Source organism: Barbus barbus (genome assembly GCF_936440315.1).
Source record: "Barbus barbus genome assembly, chromosome: 34".
In the NCBI taxonomy this organism is placed as follows: Eukaryota; Metazoa; Chordata; class Actinopteri; order Cypriniformes; family Cyprinidae; genus Barbus; species Barbus barbus.
In genome coordinates, this window is record NC_136762.1 from 6,255,772 (window position 1) to 6,276,221 (window position 20,450).

The window sequence follows — 20,450 nt, forward strand, 5'->3', positions numbered from 1 at the left end:
TAATTTTTGCCTTTGAAGAACACTTGACAAGCTTTTGTTTTGGTGTTCCTCCTAGATTGTGGCAGAGCTGAGGAAAGGTGCAGGGATGGTGTCTGCATCCCGCAAGAATTTATATGTGATGGGAAAAATGATTGTGCTGATGGCAGTGATGAGTTCTCTTGTGCAGCAGGTGAGTGGATTTAACTTTGACTTACTGACCACAGATCTGCTTTTCCATAGAGTTTATCACCAGGTTAATCTAGTTTGTTGTATTGTGCATGTATTTATGTTTTGTCATGGCATCATAGGTGTCACTTGAAAGCAAAGCAAAATAAATAAAATAATATAATATAAAATAAAATAGATAAGATCAAATAAAATAAAGCTGGGTCCAATGTAAGGAAATGGGGAAAAAGTGGAGAAAATGCAACGGGATACAAAATTGAATTAGTTAATATAGGCCATAATACACTGCCCGTCCAAAAAAAAAGTCACGCACTCTAATATTTCGTTGGACCGCCTTTAGGCACGCATTCGCCGTGGCATAGTTTCGATAAGCTTCTGCAATGTCACAACATTTATTCCCATCCAGAGTTGCATTAATTTTTCGCCAAGATCCTGTATTGATGATGGGAGAGTAGTCACTGTGCATGATGTATGCATCACTTCATCCGCCTCTCTTCTTACTCTGATGCACCCATCACTCTGGAACAGGGTAAATCTGGACTCATCAGACCACATGACCTTCTTCCATTGCTCCAGTATTTATGCTCCCTAGAAAATTGAAGCCTTTATTTTTCGATTAGCCTCACTGATAAGTGGATTTCTTAATGCTACACAGCTGTTTAGTCCAAATCCCTTGAGTTCCCTTCATATTGTGCATGTGGAAATGCTCTTGTTTTCACTATTAAACATAGCCGTGAGCTCTGCTGTTGTTTTTTTACGATTTGATTTTACCAAACGTTTAAGTGATCCCGATAATGAAATCAATTAAGATTTTTTTCTTCCTCGAAGATTATGGTTCCCCACTATCCTTCCAGTTTTTAATAATGCGTTGGACAGTTCTTAACCTAATTTTAGTAGTTTCAGCAATCTCCTTAGATGTTTTCTTTGCTTGATGCAAGCCAATAATTTGACCCTTCTGAAACAGATTAACATTTTTTCCATAACCACAGGATGTGTCTTCCGACATGGTTGTTTAAGAAATGAGAAGCTACTCACTGCATCAGTTAGGGTTAAATAACTTGTTGGCAGCTGAAACATAATCATACATGCAGTAGTTATCCAATGAGAGGCTCTTACCTATTTGCTTAGTTAAATCCAGGTGGTCACTTTTTTTTGGAGGGGCAGTGTATAATTATAGTCAATATAATTCTAATTTATGTAAAATATGTTGATTACTCAATGGATTAACTTGTATTTATGTATGAGATTGTGTTAAGTTATAATGAAAATATTGTTACAATAGAAGAATATACTTTATTTACTTTGCGCAAAACATAATGGGCCTTTTTTCATTGAGGTAAACATTAGACATTTTCATGGTGAGATTAGCATACGCAGGTCCTGAGTTATTCACAAAAAAATAAAATATTAAACACTTAGTGCTTTCTATTGTTGGGTTGGATGTTCATTTGCAGTGAGATTTGCGACTGTCTGTAGTTTAGGGTCTCTAATGTCAAAACGTTAGATAAAAATTAAAAGTTTGTTGTCACAATAAATAGCCAGTCACTGAAAATGTGACTTAAAATATTTAGAGGTTTTGGATGTTAGTGGATGTTTTAAATGTAACTTTAATCAGACAGCTGCATTTGAATTTTGATCATTTTCTGTTGGCTTGAAGTGTTTCTCCACTTCTGCAGATGTTAAACTGACATGCATTAATATATTCCACTGGATACTGAGTACCATTAATTAATGTGACAATTAACCTGCTTTTAATATGCATAATAGACACTTGTGAGCAATATCTTTAACACTTGTGCTGAAATGGTAGTGAAATCACATGTTTTTGCTTTATTCTGCTGTGTACAAACTTCTTTACCGCCCACTCTTTCCATCTCAGAGTTGTTCATTGTTTTTGTATCCTTTAGCAGAAATAAGTGACCTATCCCACAATCAATAGGCCTGATCAATACACTGGCTCTTATATTGCCATGAACGAGGCGTAGGTCTTTGGTGATGAAAAGAAGCTGCACTTGATGTTTTATTCCCCTAATTTACCTAAAGTTTTACTTTCTCAATACTCTCTTCCTCTCTTAGCGGCTGGTATCTGCAATGATTTCTCCTTCAAGTGTAAAAACAAGCAGTGTGTAAACAAAGTGAATGCAGAGTGTGATCGTGAAGATGACTGCTCCGATGGTTCGGATGAGCAGGGATGTAGTAAGTCACATTTTTGAGTATATTTTGGCTTTTGTTGCACAATATTGAGAATTTTTATTAAATCACAGCTGTGCTGTTATTCAGAATAACTGTTGCTCCTGTGATGTTGCCTAAATATATAATTTAATTGTAGTGCTCAGTTGAGTATTTCAGTTGTTTTACAGTGATCTCAAATGTGGTTTATCTAATCATAATTAGGAGTTAGAAGCATCTCTTATTATATTTGCCATTGGAATCTTTTATTTTCTTCTCAAATGTTACATAATGTGAAGCTGCACTGATGCCAGATTTATAATTTATTTGTTATAAATCTACTTTAGATGAAGTTTTGTAAAGTGTTTAATTCACAGTTGAATAAAAAAAGACCAGTTGATTATAATACATACACACACACACACAGTCATGGCCAAAAATATTGGCACCCTTGGTAAATATGATCATAGAAGGCTGTGAAAATTAATCTGCATTGTTAATCCTTTTTATCTTTTATTTAAAAAAATCTCAAAAATCTAGCCTTTCATTTCATTTACCAAGGGTGCCGATCTTTTTGGCCATGACTGTATATATAAACCATTGGTGGTGGTGATTTCCAGCCAAAAAACTATATTTTAATTTGGGATGTACAATTAATCTGTACAATATGAGCTATCAGCGTTCTATTTTTAAATTAATCGGTATTAGCAAATATTGGATATTTAACCCTGTGGTGCTCCTTATTTGGGAGTCACACTTGTTATCTTCATGGTCAAAAGTGACCAGACACCTACATTTTTTTTTTTTTTTTTTTAAATGTTCTATTATTTTTCAGTTATGGCAGTATTTCATGTTAAAATAGAGCCAATGCCTTTAAAATCCAATTTTTGAAGCCAGATTAGTGCCGCCATCTGGGAGTAAAATAAGAAAAACATCTGCAATTCCATGGTTTAGCCCATAGATTCCTACATAACTCTATATAAAAGGCCTATAAATTCTCTAATTGTTTTTAGACATAAATACTTAAAATAAGTTGTGGGTTTGGATATATATTTAGACATTTTTTGTAAACTTTTTGTAAAGGTTTAGATTATTTTGGGTTTGAAATGCTGATTTAAAGCATCAGTTTTTGAATTATTATTACTACAGTCAAACCTGAACACAGAGAAAGCATTTTGTTACACAAAATATTACAATTCTATAAAATGTAACAAAAATGAACAGGAATGTTTTATCAGAGCTGAATCCTTATCAGATTTCAATCTCTTATTTCAGTGGATGTGCCTGTTTTGCACTCTTGATGTTTCAGTGTAACCCGTTCCTTGCTGTCCGCTTTTTTACTGCATTGTAATTGAATTATTGCTTTTATTTTATATATTCGCTGTGTTACAGTCACACCAGTTCATAGGTGTGTGTGTATATAAGTGTGTGTGTACGCACACGCGTATGTGTGAGTGAATGAGTGGATGTGTTGGTTTTGCACTCTTGATGTTTTAGAGTTTCACCCCGTCATTGCTGTGTACTTTTTTTTCTGCATTGTGACAAATTTGTAGATTGTACACACACAAATTTGCAGAATTTTTGTCAATTTCCCATTCATTTCCTATGGTTGGTCATTTTTGACCGAAGAGCACAAGTGTGACACTTTTTTTTTTTTTTACGACCACTTAGCCTGCTCGAATCAAGCCCTCAATTTTTTGTGTGTGTGTTCACATTCCAAATGCCATAAAAGTCACCAAGTTTCGTACCATTTCGATGAAGCTGTGAGTTTTTTTAAAATTCAAAACAGAAAATGTTCCGGTCAAAAGTGACCGAAGAGCACCAGAGGGTGCTTCTACTAATTTAAAGGCATACCAATTATGACAAAGATTTATCCCTTTATCCTTTCTTAAATTTATTAATAATTTTTAATTGTCTGCTTTTTTTATATACTAATTTAAAGGGACAGCAATCAACTACCAAAGAGAAAAAGTACTTTTCTTAATATTTCTTTGAGATGCACAGTAGAATTTCTTTCAGACAAACTATTTTGTGAAACCAAATTAATTGTTAAAATCCAATTGTTATAATTGTATTTAATTTGAAAGTAATATAGATTTATAATATGTAATATAATATATGAATACAATTACGAGTCATATCGTCCACCTCTAATGTTTTATTGCATAATCATTTGAAGATAATGAGCTTCCCATTGTTTTTTTTGTTTTTTTCTACAAGCTTGGTGTTTTGATGAATTTAAAAACTCTTTTAATTTCCAGAAGTTGCTGCATCATCAACAATGTGGTAATTAGTGTGAAAAATTCACATCAGAGCCCCTAAGCCATTATACTTTTTTTTTTTTTTATGAAACCTCACATGACATTATTCTTCTTTTATAGGCCTCGGGGTTGCTAGTTTCTTTTTCCTTCCTCATTGTGTTTTTATCAGCCAGCACGGTACGCTTCCTCTATATATCTGCCTTGTTATGATTCCGCTTGAGTCCCGCTAAAGGCCGACGGTCCTGTGAGTCAGAGCAGATGTTACGAGAAACTCTTTCAGTGCAAACAGTCTTGCAGTTAGCCCTCTGATCTTATCCCTGCTGGTCTTGTTCAAGACCCCCATCACCTCATCTCAGCATGCCAATGCTAGGCCTTCCGTTGTCTTCCTTGAAGTCTTTGTGCTTGAACCATTCCTACAATTTGGTTTCAGACTGTGGAGTCCGGCCATACAAGCACAATCGTATTGTGGGTGGGCAGAACGCAGATGTGGGGGAATGGCCGTGGCAGGTCAGCCTACATTTCAAGACCAGCGGACATGTTTGCGGCGCTTCAATCATCTCCAACAAATGGCTGCTGTCTGCTGCCCACTGCTTCATCCAGCCCGATTTAGAGTGAGTCAGTTTATTCCATCTCTGCATGGCTGTTTTTATTTTTCTCTGCTTAATTTAGCTGTAGTTGATGATAATTGATCACAGACATAAATTAGACATTAACTAAGTTTCTTTCTCTAATCGCTTTGTGCTCAAACATCATCCAACATCTTCGTTGGATCAAAGCCTACGCTTGTATTTATTTTCATTGGTCAGCAGGTGGAGCACAAGACATGCAATACAATCATATTATACCTTGAAAAATGATTCCAACATGTTTCTGAGACTGGAACACTAAAGCTGAATTGAAAAATAATGCACTCTCCTGAGCTATGCTTTCAGCATGAAATCAAAATCAACCCCATTTACTTTTTTAATAAACATTTCTGGTCTTATTGTGAATGATACATCGGTGCACACACGTTTGTGATTTTAATCTTTCATCAAAATGTAATAACCTGCTCCACCTCTGAAATGACTTTGCAATTCGGCTGAAATCACCAAGCCCTCTTATTTTTCAGTCCCTCTTCATATAGATGTTCTATAAACACAGCTTTTCACAATCCTGCCCAGTGCACATACTTTTTATTTTTTCTCCAATGAATCTTCTGATTTCTTGTCAGCTTTCAAAACCGCTAACCTCCAAAACAACTTCCATTTGTCTCTTCAAACAACCTGAAATTATACAGTACATTAAGCAAATACAATTATCAGATTATTTGCATAACATTTTAGTTGTAACACCCACCTCTAGTGTCTTTATTATATAATCACTTGAAGATAATAAGCTTCCCAGCATGCTTTAACAAGCTTTTGGTGTTTCAATGGATTTAAAACCAACTATAAAGTGTGGAAATTTACTTATCTTTTGATTTTTCTGATTTATAATGGTTTTGAACACCATTTCATGTTGATCTTTCAAAACATCTGATTTAAACGACTAACCTCCAAAACAACATTGTGTTTATCGCCAACAGATACAAAATGATATCCAACTGGCTGACGTACAGTGGTCTGCGGGACCAGAACATCCAGGACTCTGTTCAGAAGCAACCTTTGAAGAACATCATCACCCACCCAAACTACGACCCAATGTCCTACGATTATGACATCTCACTGCTGGAACTGAGCGCGCCATTGAACTTCACCAACACTGTGCATCCCATCTGCCTTCCGGCGCCGACTCACGTCTTCTCGGCCGGTAGTTCCTGCTTTGTTACGGGCTGGGGCACGCTCCGAGAGGGAGGTGAGACAGCTTGTGTGCCTGAGGGCTGCCCTTTGCGTTTTTCTATGAGATACCTTTTGGAATTTTACCTCACAAGTTTGACATTTATCAATCCCATGTCGCAACGTCACGCTTAACACAAGTTTTGTTATAAGATTTTGTGGAAGCACATAACTACTTGTAATCAATGTTTAAAGATGCTCTTTGCTATTAGATTCGTTCTCATAGGGCTAATGTTGTATTTATGTGTTTTAGGAAGTGTTGCACAAATCTTGCAGAAAGCAGAAGTAAAGGTGATTAATGATACAGTATGCAACATGGTGACTGAAGGTCAGGTGACCTCTAGAATGATGTGTAGCGGCTACCTCTCTGGAGGTGTGGATGCTTGTCAGGTAAAAAATTATAATTTTTTATTTTTTTATTTTAATGAAAACAGAATTTCTGGGCCACTTGCAATATTTGTAGGAATATATCAGATATATTTTTTAGTTTTTTTCTGCGAAGTGACTTGAGTTTGGACTGTCAGGTCAAAATTATTATCTTGAAGTAAATTAATGTGAATAAGTATATTAATAATCAAAACATTAATAAAAGTAATCTCTCTTGCACATACAGAACACTGCGCAAAGACCAAATTGCATATAAGAAAAATTATATATATATATATATATATATATATATATATATATATATATATATATATATATATATATATATATATATATATATATATATATATATAAATATATAAATATATAAATGATCAACTGTAGATGTTGGGCTGTTATACCACTATTTTTTAAAGCGCCATTTACAGACTCCAAATCATAACGCCCCCCCACCCCAGTTGTGAGTTAAAAATCCTTATCTACAACATGTGCAAAATTAGGCCTACACGTTTATTGAATGTTAATGAATTCAAGGTGGTTTAATAGGCATTTTCGTCCTGTTCTATTCATTCAGAAACACCTACAGTACAAATATGACATGAGTATAATGCCGTCAAAGTGTTCAGCTAATGTTGTTGTCTTCCCGCAGTGTGTGTACAGTCTCGTAGTGGAGAAGATTAATTATTCTACCTTGTTCCCTGATATTTAAATGAGCTGATTTCCATAATTCTACTTCTATCTCACTTGTTATTCATCTTGCTTTCCTCTTCTGAACGCTCTGTGAGTCTCTCTTATTCTGGGTGTAATCTTCTTAGTGTGTTTTTCTCTCGCACAGGTTCCGGTCCGGGTCTTGTGACTCCTTTCTATCTTCTTCTCCTGCTATAGGAGCTCATAGATTTTATGCACATTCTCTCTCTTTGTACTTTACTCCATCCTTCTCACCCTCTGTATTATTCTTTCATTCACTTGGTTTTGTCTTCCTCTCTCTCTCTCTTCTCACCTCCCAATTCAAATATGTTTTATTGCCACGTCTGTTTACATTGCAATATTGGCAAAGTAATACAGAGCCGAATTGTATTACACACAAAACAAATCATTCAGGAATAATAGTAATGGAATGAAATGACACCGTAAATAAGCAGCTTAAATTAGAGGTACAAAATAATAAATTATAAGTGATTACAATAATTAAAACGTTTGCAATTGCTTTACACGCCCTCCTTTTTTCTTTTTCTTTTTCAGTTTCTCATGTACATAATCATCATTTCATCTCCTTTTTCAATTTCAAGCACTTTATTGGCATGATTGTTTTATATACAATATTGCAAAGCATCAATACACACAATAAAAAAAACTTAAAATATAAATACAAAATAAAATAATCACAATACACTGTACCATTAAAAATGAAGTAAACATTCAGTGATGCATTAAAGAACATTCTTTAGAATAGATCAACAGGCAACTCTTGAATATGGTCATCAAATATGTTTAGTTACATGAGTGTCCTTCATGCATTTCGGCGAGTTTTGGAAAATGTGGAATGACATTTAAGTTTCTTTCTTTTGGCTTCCACAGGGAGACTCCGGTGGTCCTCTTGTATGTCGTTCCGATGTTGGCAAATGGTTCCAGGCTGGAATAGTGAGCTGGGGAGAAGGCTGCGCTCAGCGGAACAAGCCTGGCGTCTACACGCGTGTCACCAAACTGCGGGACTGGATCCGTGAAGTCACAAACATATAGTGAAGCCTGGACCTGCAATCATACGACAACCAAAGCAGAAAAACACAAATGTTGAGTGCCGTGAATATTTAGTACAGTATGTGAGCCACACTCACAAAAACAAAAGTGAAAACAGCTTTGGTCGACATCCTTTGTGAGAAAAAAATTCATTCAAATTGAACTTGTTTCAGACCACCTAGTCGTTTTCATAATAGCATTTTCATTCAGTATGACTATTTGGTTGTTATGGCTTATGAATTATGTTTTTCATAGCTGTATCAATCTAAAGTTGAGTTCAAATAAACCAAATAAAAAGTTTAACTTAATAATAACTTAAATAATAACTTTAGACCAAATAAAAAGGTTAATAAAATACATGCAGATACCACTATAATGAGAATATATATCACTGTGATACTCTTTGTCACGCAGTTGTAGTTCCATTTGTTCGTATCTGATTCTTTGAGCAGTGACTTCATAAATGGCACTTAGAGATCAAACTGTCCTATAATGAGCCTGTCAGCACTTATGACCTGGCGCAAGTCATGTTGTTATCTTTATGAATTATTCTGTTTAAAAAGTATTTTTCTTATGCTCAAAATGTGCGTTTGTTCCAAAGACTGGACCCTGCCTCTTCTCAGAAACTCTTGTTTCAGGCTTTGGAGGTAGCTTCAATCCCTACATTTTATTTTCTTTTTTTTCCCCTTTAAGCGAAGGTCAAAAGCGTCTTTGCAATCTAGAAGTTTCTGTAAGCATCCCACTCAGGCTGACCTTCTTTCCTCACATCTGTGTGATCTCGGAGCCTCAGTGCCAAAGCTCTGAAATTGAGGATTAGGTAAAAATAGGATATTTCCGTCATCCATTTGCCAATACAACCAAGGCCAACATAGGTCACTCACTTCTGCTGCATGTTAACGTTCCAGCCAATCAATGTCAAAGCTGTTGGCTGAAACAACCTAGCAGGAGCGTCTCTCCTTCAAAGAGACTCGAACGTATCGAGGAATCTATACCGCCGGTTCCTCATAGACTTGGCAAGTTTCTTTCCCATGGAAAGTCCACTTGCTTAGTAAGATTTTCAGGCTTTGCAGTGTAGTGACTTAATTTCCCAGGAGGTACAAGAGACGTTCGCTGTATTTGGAGAGATGTCAGGCAATAGATGTTATATTTATGTATTACAGAAGTTAGTTTTAAAATTATTTTTTTTTAAACCGCAATGATTATGTATGGCTTTATGTGTCTGGGTGACTAAATGCGCTTTTGTATTGTTTATGTAGCTGAACTTGTTGATCTTTTCTCTGTCGTTAAATTTTATATTTTAACACTATGCAAATGTTTTAATGTATGCAAATTTTCCTAGAGTTTATGGAGTTAGTAATGTTTTCTTGACAATAAAATACATGCTGGTTTTACATTACTTTTTTTTTTTTTTTTTCAGAATAGTGTTTTGGGTAATTTCCAAGTAATTTCATTTCCCCCTCAAAATGCAAAATGTAGTAAAGAGAACTCGGTTTCATACATTTTAAATCAGCTGGCCTTGGCGTAAACCAACATCAACATTGCCTTCAACAATTATTTGCCCATAAATCAGTGGTCTCCTAATGGAAAATGAAATAAGAAAGCAAAATAAATCTACTCTTTTCAATTGAGACGAGAAAATCCACAGCGTGTCTTTGTTACAGATGTGAATGTACTTAGTTTTGACCTGCACCAATTAAAAAGCAGGTAGGTTTAATTAAATTAGGATTAATTAATTCTAATTAATTAGGTTTAATTGTGGGGAAGTCGTGGCCTAATGGTTAGAGATTCGGACTCGTAATCCAAAGGTTGCGGGTTCGAGTCTCGGGCAGGCAGGAATTGTAGGTGGGGGGAGTGAATGTCCAGCGCTCTCTCCACCCTCAATACCACGACTGAGGTGCCCTTGGGCAAGGCACCGAACCCCCAACTGCTCCCTGGGCGCCGCAGCATAAATGGCTGCCCACTGCTCCGGGTGTGTGTGTTCACTGCTGTGTGTGTGCACTTTGGATGGGTTAATTGCAGAGCATGAATTCTGAGTATGGGTCACCATACTTGGCCGTATGTCACGTCACTTTTAAGTATTGCACTGCACTGCAACAGTTGTTTTAAATGGCTGACAGAGTATTGAACTTAGGCTAATTACATGCCAGATTTGAACTTGTATAGCTTTAGATTGGTGTTCAACCTTAGATCATCTCCAATCGATATGATGATAACGCTTGCTCTTGAGCATATGCCACATTAATACGGTATCTAGGCAACCAAGGTCACCATCACTTACTAACTAATGTAGAAATGTCATCAAATAATCAAAACAAAGCATTGTGGTCAACGAAATACATGATTGAAATCAGTCTAACCATTAGTTGAACCAATTTTTCTATTAATTTCCATTACGCTTTTGTTTATTGAAGTACTGCCTGACCATAGTTCAAGGATCTTCTGATTGGTGAGATTCATCTTGTGTTATATTCAAATGTAAATGATGCATACACAGTTGGGCATGGGTGATAAGGCGCATTTAGAACCTCATGATATCTTACTTTTTCAAAACCCATCTTTTTCTGATCTGTTCTATTAGCAAAAAGAAAAAAGAAACCATCATAATTACATTTTGTAACTGATCTTAAAATATACTTTAAAACCCATTGCCCTATGTTTGCCTTGTGCTGTAATGAAACGGAAAAAAATTATAAAAAAGGATGATATGGCGTGCGTTAGGTGACTCGGATGAGTGGAATCTTAGTGAATTGTGCTTAATTTCATTGTTTTAAGTGGAGACGCTGTTTTTTTCATGCACCTGTCAAATTTGAGATTTTGGGCTTTTTGGTTTTTCATAAAGTTTTTTTTTTTCAGACTAGTGGAAAGAAAACATCCAAAAGACACTGTTAAGTATTTCTTTTATAGCACTTTATCTATTTGTGTCAATAGATTTAAATTACAATACATATTTTTAAAATCCGTTTTCTCTCCTACATTGAGCCATATATCTCCACTTCAGTAGCACTTACACACACCAAACTTTACATCTTTATCCCTGTCTATATCCTGAAGGTTTTTACAGAGGGATTTGTTCATATATAATTTGCTTGATTATATACATTTTATCCCCCCAATTTTGTTTTTAAATTAGTGGTTTTCTGTCTGTTGTAAGTATTTTCTGAATTATGCATTGACAAAAATTCCCTCTGTAAAAACTTGTATATATCAATAAAATGAAATTTTGAAACCAATTTCATCCAGTGTTTAGATTTTTGTTCTAGAAATGTATGCAAATTAGTGCATATTTCATTAAATAATGCATAATTTGCATATTTAAACCTACCATTTTAGAAAGCTTGTAATACAAAAATGTTTGCAATCATCAATGTAATCAATGAATTAGTTAAGGTGATAACTATTAGTTTTTTTCTTTTTACCCTATTCACCTGCAGTGTCTCGCCTTAAACATGTAACCTGGAAATATAGAGATTTTATTATTAATGCGTTAATAATCTGTCGATTTATCAGCTCCATAACATCACGTTTGGCACCAGACATCTCAACTGAGAATTTACCCCAGAAAAACATTGATTTCCTTACTAAAGTGTGTCAGGAGATTAGATAACTAGTAGAAGTACATGAACTAATCCTTACTAAGTTTCATAACATTTTTTTTATTGTATCTTTCCACTGGTTACTTCAATCAGTATTGGCTAACCTAACTTGATTCCTCAAAAATGAACATTTTGGCAAACGAGTAGGCTAGTAAATAAGCCTATATAAAAACAAGGAGTTCTTCTTTAGCTATATATCACGGTAACATAAGTTTCCATGAAACCACAGCATGCTTTTAGACAATCACCGAATGGACTTTTTGCCACAGTTTATGGATAACAGAGTTTGCATTTTATGTTTGCACATTATGCATATTCATTTTGGGCAATGTTCGTTGTATGCAAGGGAATGATGACAGCTGATGGAAACATGACCCTGAATTTACCAGAGTACCCATCAGTTCATTTGTTTAATGCTGAGTACATGTTTATGTCTTCAACACTCCCTGCGGTGAAACTCGGCGTGACATGACGAAATCTGAGAGACTGGGTGACACAACAAGATAATGTTGTCACACAACACCCGCTCTGTCAGCGCAATATTTGGTCGCGTTGGGGGAGACGGCCTATGCCTGCTATGTTTGATACGCAGACAGCGGGAGGCTTGGGAATCTCATCCGTCTTTATTAAAAACCCTGCTGGCGCAGCGGGAATAAGAGAATCAACATAGGCATCACTGCTAATTTATGTATTCATCAACTCGGCAGCCCCGGCATTGTTTGTCCTCATTCCCTCATGACATTTGACGAGACCCAGCGATGTGTGCCAAACTTACTCCAGTCAGAGCTGATATTATTTGAAATGGTTTTATTTAAATATAAATATGTGTACAAAGTTACAAGCAACAATAGTTCATTTTTAGCAAATTATTTGAACGTTATAAAAAAAAAAAAGAAAGAAAGAAAGGTCAATTAGTTGTGTAACACCTTTCACCTCTCCAAAACTGATAAGTAACATGGGGGTAAAAACCGTTGTGAACCAAATAAAGTTAACTCAAAGATATAGATAAATGCATTTTATAATATAAAGGTACTTTACAATAGAGCAGCTTACACGCTGTACATTAAGGCTTATATAAAATATAAAAATAAAGACAAGCAATGTTTTGTTTCACCTATCTTACAGTTCATTTTGACTTTTTTGTTTTAATCTTTCCAAATGGAGCCGACCATTCAGGCTCAAAGGAAAATGGCAGTATGGTAACCTCCAAATGCAGGTATCCAAGATCGAATAGACGTAGGGTGCAATAAGCGGTTTCTCACACAAGGAACAAACGGATGAGAAGAAATGCTGAATACGTTCACGTACACACATCATCTGCATGCAACAGACAGGAGTGAATTTCCCAACAATTTGTACAGTCATTGAAGTGGCTCTAAGTGGATATGGACAGTACTGCATTTCACTTGCTATTTCTTTTTTTTTCAGTTTTTCTTCTATGTAAACATGTTGGTGCTACCTGACGGTGTCAGCCATGTCAGCATGACATAACAGTCACCTTGGCACACTTTGTGTTTATAACATACAGTGGTCACGTAAGGAACATTACAAGATTATTACTGCACGCCACAAGGTCGTGCTGTAATTTAGGTTTGCCGTACATGGCTTGACTTAAGAAACCGTGGTCCCCAAATGGGCTCTACTCTGAACTCTGCAACAATTACTTGAGAGTATAGCTTAAAAAGACCGCACATCTAAATTTGATTCTTTGGGGATTGGCCAATTCCATCAAACAGACAGAAATATATTTTGTGGATTTTGTCCATAATTTCTTTCTTTTTCCTAACCAAAGCATTCCAGTTTCCTGCACTGGTCCATTGAGGCTTTACATATACTATCTTGCTAGCCCAACAGCAGTGCAGACTGCAGATAGAGCTTCTGAAGAAATATCTTAGGGTGAGCGCATGCGCTCTGCTTTCTTCTGCTCCCCTGCTTTGTGGATTGAACTTTGAGCCACTTTGTGTAGGCAAGACCTGTTGTCATTGATACACAAATGTGCTTACAATTCCATCAGCATGCCAACAAACTTTTTTTTTTTACTTTTTAGATTTTTTAAGTTCATGTCATTTTGATTGTTTCAGCATAGTGTCATGAGCTTGTCCTCATTTGCAAAGATTAGTTCATGAGGACACTGCCCTTCTCCACAGCATTGCTTTCCTTCTGCAAAATCTAGAAGGGTCAATGCTGGAGCCTTTTTTAATGGAAATACAGTGCCATAGAGACAAATTGATGGACGATGTTTATTTCCTTCAAAGTTCAAAATTTGGATGAAGAAAATCAGTAGCTTGATGGTGACTTCTAAGCTTGAGTGGCACGTTGCAGTTCTTTCAAAATAAGTTTTCCATCGATCCAACATTCACGTCAAGATAGCAATAAAGCTTTTCCGCCTCTTGAATCTCAGTTTAAAATATGCTTAATCCCTCCTGAACCCATTCAGAAGAAAGTCCTTGTGATGTTGATCATGCCAAACCCTTAGCGGGTCTTCGAGGGAGCCATCACACATGAGTCTGCATGCGTTGCTGTGAGGGCCGCCCATAGTCAGACTGCTGCGATGACACCTGCGAGGATGCGTATGAGAAAGGGGAGGAGTTGGACACCTTGCTGGCCTGGTCTGAATGGTCGTACCCATCAACTTTCTCAAAGGATGCAGGTTTGACGTAGCTTGTGAAGGCACGGCCATAGGTGGCGGGCAGGTAGGCGGAGCCCGCATAGACTGGCTCCTGAGGATAGATGGTAGGAGTTTGCTGTTGTTGCTGTGGTTGTTGAGACTGCTGTTGCTCATAGGTGGTGCGTGTGGCAGGGGTTGTGGCATAACGTTGGGAGAAGTCATAAACCCGAGGCTGAGTGGAGTGTTGGCCGTATAAGGGGCTCGGCGAGGGAAGCTGAGAGGGAGTGTAGACTGGGCGAGCATTAGGGACATATTCGGAGAACCCAGTTCTTGTAATGTGGCGGTCCTCGTGAGCCCGCACATTGTAGTAGCCATTGGTGGGATCCTAGGAAGAATGAAAAAACATTGTCAGATAAATAACAGAATTTTGTACAGCATGAAATACATGCAAAATGTTTTAGTAAGGTGCTAGCTAGAAGTTAGACATTGACCAAGAATTGTAGGTTTTCTTGAACATGATCCAAGCTTGTGGTGTAATACAAATACGATCTCAGCAAGTTAGTGTTATTAAGTACAATAGTTTCCTCAAACCTTTGAAAACAACCTTTTGCTTTTATCACATTAACCATCCGAGTCATGCTTTGTGAAATGTAATACCTTGATATCTGATCTCTCATCATCCTCCTCTTCCAGCAGGTCGCTGTGCTCTGTGCGAGACGTTCCCGGAGACTCACTGCTGTTGGGAGCCTGACAGAAGTACAGAGATTTGGGTTACAGACTGCTCAGTGTCTATGGTATGTTAAATGTCATGCAATCATAATTAATATTGTCCCTAGCTCCTGGTCGTCTTGTGAGCAAATGATCAGTACATATGTTTTTTAGCATCTTTCAGCAAAATATAATAAAATCTTTACTTTTGGCTAACGTCACTACATATTTTTAGTCACGGTGGATAACATGAAGTACAGCTTAACATTTAGTTTCCTTATTGAATATCCCACAATACATTTTAAAATGAAAAATAAAATACCAATAATTTTATGAAAGAAAAATAGTATAAAAGCTGTTTCTAACTATTAGGCCATTCTAAATATTTATTTTGTTTTGAGAGTGACTTACCATAGGCTCCTTCACATCCTCCTCATCGTCGTTTCCTCTGGCTGCATTGTGGTCGCTGTGCACGATTTGTACGCGGATGTCGCTCTTAGACAGGCGTGTGCCCTTTTTGCCTGGGTGAGGAAATAACGCAGTGTATAGAGATTAATGAGGTGAATGGTGGGAAGATTTCCAGAGAGGTGAAAAGGTCAACACTGCTCCAGGCAAAAAGGTGGCCCCATAATTAACCTCTGTATAGTTAGTTCGTTTGATTTCTACTGTATCATGTTTTTTGAGGAGAGAATAAGAACTCTCAGATAACATCTGACCTTTGACCTCACCTTTAGCAGTGTGGCGGCAGCAGATGGAAACCAGGGCAATGACGCAAACGATGAAGACACAGCCTCCGCCCACCGATGCTCCAATGATGATTAGCAAGGGGAGGGCCTCTGCAAGGGAAACAGGCAACGTGACTGAGCTGAATTCTGAAAATCTATTATTACATCTACCTCTTCAGTTGCAGGGTATGCAGATTATCCAAATTCAGGCATGTCTTAAATTCCACTTGTAATAAAATGAAAATGTTTCTAGTATAACATCCACAATGATTTGCTTAGTTTGTACTTTTACACTTTCTGTCCTGCCATAATCATATTTGGAGGTGATTCTTTAATATATATATGTGTGTGTGTGTGTGTGTGTGTGTGTGTGTTGTTAATATAAGTTTACAAATAAGTGTGGGGCTAAATTATGACCAAGGCATGTTCTTGACATTTTCTTTGTGATTTGATTTAATTTTCATATTATCAAAAGGCATGTCGGATCTCCAGCTGATTGAAGAAAAGCTCTCTTTTTGTCAAACGTGTTCTACAAAGAAGCTCTTTTTCCGAGCCACATCCAAACTCAAGTGCAACATATAGAAATTAATCTAGTGTGATCCACAGTGGCATCACAGGACCAGGCTATTGTCTCTAATCTCTGGTGGAAGAGGGGTAACCAGGCCTGACATGCAGCGAGGCAGCACGACAGTAATCTAATTAGAGATTCCAGGAGATAGCACTGTCTGCCTCTCCAGAGACTTGGCTCTGCTGCCTTGATGCAAATTGCTGGGGAAGACCTTATTTTTGGTGTCTCCTAGTACACAGGCTCAAGCCATCTACCACACTCTTAGTCTTATTTAAGCAAATTTAAGCCGGTGCACTGTGCATACAAAATGAAACGGTCAGTGAAGCGTCACATACCCATACCATACATTAGGTCTTGATTTAATTAATTCAGGCTCAAAATCTATATCTTTGTTATGGAACGAATGTATTCATTAAGTGGACCATCTCCTGATTAGATGATATTGATTTGGTGGTGTATAATTAAGATAAGCACAGGGTTGCAGGGTGTTTTGAGACGCGATTCCTGCATAGAGCTGACTCAAACTGGATTACAGCTCGTCATGACTAATCTTCGATAAAAGGCACCAACTCTAAGGTGGACAAACCCTACAACTTACTGTCAGTGTTTTAAAATCAACCATCCTTCAATAATTAAAGCGATGGTGCCAAAAGAGCTTGGCCCATCCACAAATCTAAAACTCCTGCCACTTTGCTTGCTTCTCACGCCTCCAATTTTAGACTCTCTAGACCCAAATTTTCCAGAACATTTTCCCAAACACTCACTGATCTACACTATCAGTCAAAAGTATGGACACACTTGACTGAATTTGTTTCTCACAGTTTTGAGAAGATTTTGATCTAAAGGTTTAAGCTTAAATGCATGAGTTTGTTTTTTAGACAAATATATAGGAATTTCTTAACAAATATACAGTTTTATTTATTTATTTGTTAAGTCGACGAATGGGAGGAGGGGACAAGTACGAAGCATACATGTAAACTCAATAATGATTCCAATTAAATACTGTTTTAAAGCAGGGCTATCTACTTCAAAGGACCCAAAATGTAAAACAGTTTTATATTTAACATGTCATAACATTAATCATTACCTAATATATCCATATTTCATTTGTAACTTCATAATTGAATGTCTACCACCATTCTAAAAGGTGGAACGTAGTAAAAATAAGGAATTAGGCATGTCCAAACTTTTGACCGGTACTAAAATGCATTCAAATAAAAGGATGTTTTACACAGGATAATTTGGCATGAGGATCCCATACCTTGCTCTTCAAGAGTGACCAGTGCCGTGCCTGTACCAAACCGGTTCCAAGCAGTGCAGTTGTATCGAAGCTGGAAATCCTGGGCCAGAGTCTCTGAGAGGATTAGTGAGGAGAGGACCCCTCGGTCACTGTGTACTGTCTGCACGGAAAACCGACCAGAAGAACCAGATGACAAGACCGTGTCTCCAAATGTCCACACCTGAGGAGAAAGAGATAGCAAGGTGTAAGGTACAGCAAGTGTTGTTATCCTCACATTTTGTTTAAGCATGAAATGACAATTGCAATTTAGGTGATTTGATTATGAAAAGGAAAGAGGGAAATGCAAAGACAAAACATTTTTATTTCTTATGCACCATTGAATCATTCACAATATGACCATGAACATGTGTTAAGCAAGTAAATAGGGTCGATTTTGATTCCAAGTTGAATTAAAATCTCATTATATATATCCAAGCCTGGTCTGGGCAACTCAACAGAACAACAATTAAGGACAAACATGTAAAGATTTATCACCCCAGAAGTAGACGTTTAGAGTCATAAACTCAGTGTCAGAGATTGGATTTTTTTTTTGTGCTCTTTTACGCTGTCATGTCGAGCTGGTTTACCAACAGTATTGTGTCTTGGCTTGTGAAAAAGAGCTGTGTGAAAAACCGTGCGGGGAAGACAAGCAGCTCCTGTCTAGCAGCAGGTCAGTCTGAGATCTCAAAGCTACTCAGGGAGAGAGAACAAGCCATTGTTTCTTTACCTCACCTTTCTGGCAAAGAGGTGAAACAGCATGTCTGAGAAGTCCTCCCTTGACTGGCCTCAGGTGAAGAAATAACAGCCAATAACCCCCCCGAATCCCCACCTGTCACCTGTTCCAGGATCAGGAGGTTTTTTTTCTTCGTCTCTGATTCGTTCTTTGCATCAACTGCTTTCAGTTACCCTTGCTTAACTTCCATCTGTCTCGGTGCATCTCTATGCTTTACCTTTCTTCTCGACTTCTCTCCAACTTAGACCCTAATTATCCACTGAAAGGCCTTCCCACGTACGATTGGGTCACGGGAGGTCAGTGGTGCTACACGCTAATTGCTCACCGTTGGAAAGGAGCCTAGGGGGCCGGAGGTCTTCTCTGCAGACCCTGGCATTAGTGCAGTTTGTCTCTGCACGCTTGAGGGTGGAAAAGGTGAGATACAAGATCAGCCCTCTCATCGAGCGCTCTCTAATAGGGGAATGGGGCTGTGTAGCTGTGCTTGTGTGTATTTGTGTGGGTGTCAGATATGGAAAGAGAGAGACAGAAGCAAGCAAAGAGGAGACTTGCATGAGATCTTGTTGGAGGGAGAGGGGAAGGGAGCTTGAGTGTGTGATGTGCACACAACGAAAGCACCTGCTCAAGGGAAAGGCTCACAAACAAGCTTGTCAGGAATAAGGCTACACTAAGCATCAGATACCTAGCAAACGCACACATACAGAAATAGGAGAATGTATACTTACAATCTTGTCAGGAGGAGGGCTGCTGCCCACTAGACACTCCAGCTTGCCCTTGGAATGCTTGACGGCCTGCTGCGTGGCCTCAGCCGTGATGATGGGAGGGCCTGAAGTGTTGGTGTGAAAGAGAGAAATCGTACTGACTAAGGGTGCTAATGAAAGCAAAGGAAGACACAGAGCTGATGTTCCTTGTGTATTCAAGACCAAGTGCATGAGTCATCCACATAAATAAGTAGCTCATCAATTAGGGAAGCAATTCACTGATTAATAGAAAAAAATACAGCTTTTGTTCCAAAACCTGGTAGGCTAACCAAAAGCCATGAACTCATGTGGTTTTGAAACAAAATATATCATGAACAAAACTGGGAAAGAACGATGGGAGAAAAAAAAAATTATGAGATAAAAAGATTTAGTTACCGTTGACAGTAAGAGTTACATCTCTCTCTGCCACACCAATCCGAGGCACGATGGCTTTGCAGGTGTATGTCCCAGAATCCTCTTGTGTAACTGCCTTAAGCTGAAGGGTGTTACTATTGCTGAGCACCTGTTAAATACAATGAACAACAATAGCCTGGTCAGATCTGTAGCTATACCAAGACATTTCTGCACAGAAGTGACCACAAATACAGGCATCAGGCAAGAGTTTACCATAAACCACATGTCAATTTATACCTACTGATTAGCACACACCAAGTATAACTATACACTTTCTATCAAACGTATGTATGACAGTGCCTGTCTATACATGTTTGTAATATTGATGTTTTCACTTCCTGTTAAAGTCTTATCTTTCTAGCAAGTTGTGGAATGAAAATCATTACGGCATGTCAATATTTCCACAGGATGAAGATGGGAAGATTGTGTAGAGACACAGTGAGTTTTTTTTGTCTGAGACAGATCAAGCCGTGGCCCTCAGAGATGGCTATTACCATTGGCACCAGTCATCCATTTCGTTGCTTGTGGCTCACACAAGAGAAAGACCAA

The 20,450-nt window shown here is 37.7% G+C and overlaps 2 protein-coding genes across 4 annotated transcripts in view; one reads left to right on the top strand and one right to left on the bottom strand.

Moving 5' to 3' along the window:
• Nucleotides 1-11,764, top strand: part of LOC306854378 (suppressor of tumorigenicity 14 protein homolog) — a 36,321-nt gene extending 24,557 nt beyond the window's left edge. For all 3 annotated transcript variants that reach the window (XM_079392326.1, XM_079392327.1, XM_079392328.1), the window contains exons 14-19: nucleotides 56-169; nucleotides 2,242-2,361; nucleotides 5,026-5,206; nucleotides 6,163-6,431; nucleotides 6,666-6,802; nucleotides 8,378-11,764. In XM_079392326.1, coding sequence (XP_079248452.1) covers nucleotides 56-169; nucleotides 2,242-2,361; nucleotides 5,026-5,206; nucleotides 6,163-6,431; nucleotides 6,666-6,802; nucleotides 8,378-8,539 — 983 coding nt within the window. In that variant the 3' untranslated portion in view covers nucleotides 8,540-11,764. The remainder of the gene's footprint in view (nucleotides 1-55; nucleotides 170-2,241; nucleotides 2,362-5,025; nucleotides 5,207-6,162; nucleotides 6,432-6,665; nucleotides 6,803-8,377) is intronic.
• Nucleotides 11,765-12,917: 1,153 nt separating this feature from the next.
• LOC306854379 (kin of IRRE-like protein 3) overlaps nucleotides 12,918-20,450 on the bottom strand; it is a 46,460-nt gene continuing 38,927 nt past the window's right edge. Inside the window, exons 9-15 of the mRNA XM_079392329.1 lie at nucleotides 19,884-20,010; nucleotides 19,473-19,573; nucleotides 18,000-18,198; nucleotides 16,174-16,281; nucleotides 15,857-15,966; nucleotides 15,395-15,484; nucleotides 12,918-15,122 (exon numbers count right to left, since the gene is read on the bottom strand). Coding sequence (XP_079248455.1) covers nucleotides 14,625-15,122; nucleotides 15,395-15,484; nucleotides 15,857-15,966; nucleotides 16,174-16,281; nucleotides 18,000-18,198; nucleotides 19,473-19,573; nucleotides 19,884-20,010 — 1,233 coding nt within the window. The 3' untranslated portion in view covers nucleotides 12,918-14,624. The remainder of the gene's footprint in view (nucleotides 15,123-15,394; nucleotides 15,485-15,856; nucleotides 15,967-16,173; nucleotides 16,282-17,999; nucleotides 18,199-19,472; nucleotides 19,574-19,883; nucleotides 20,011-20,450) is intronic.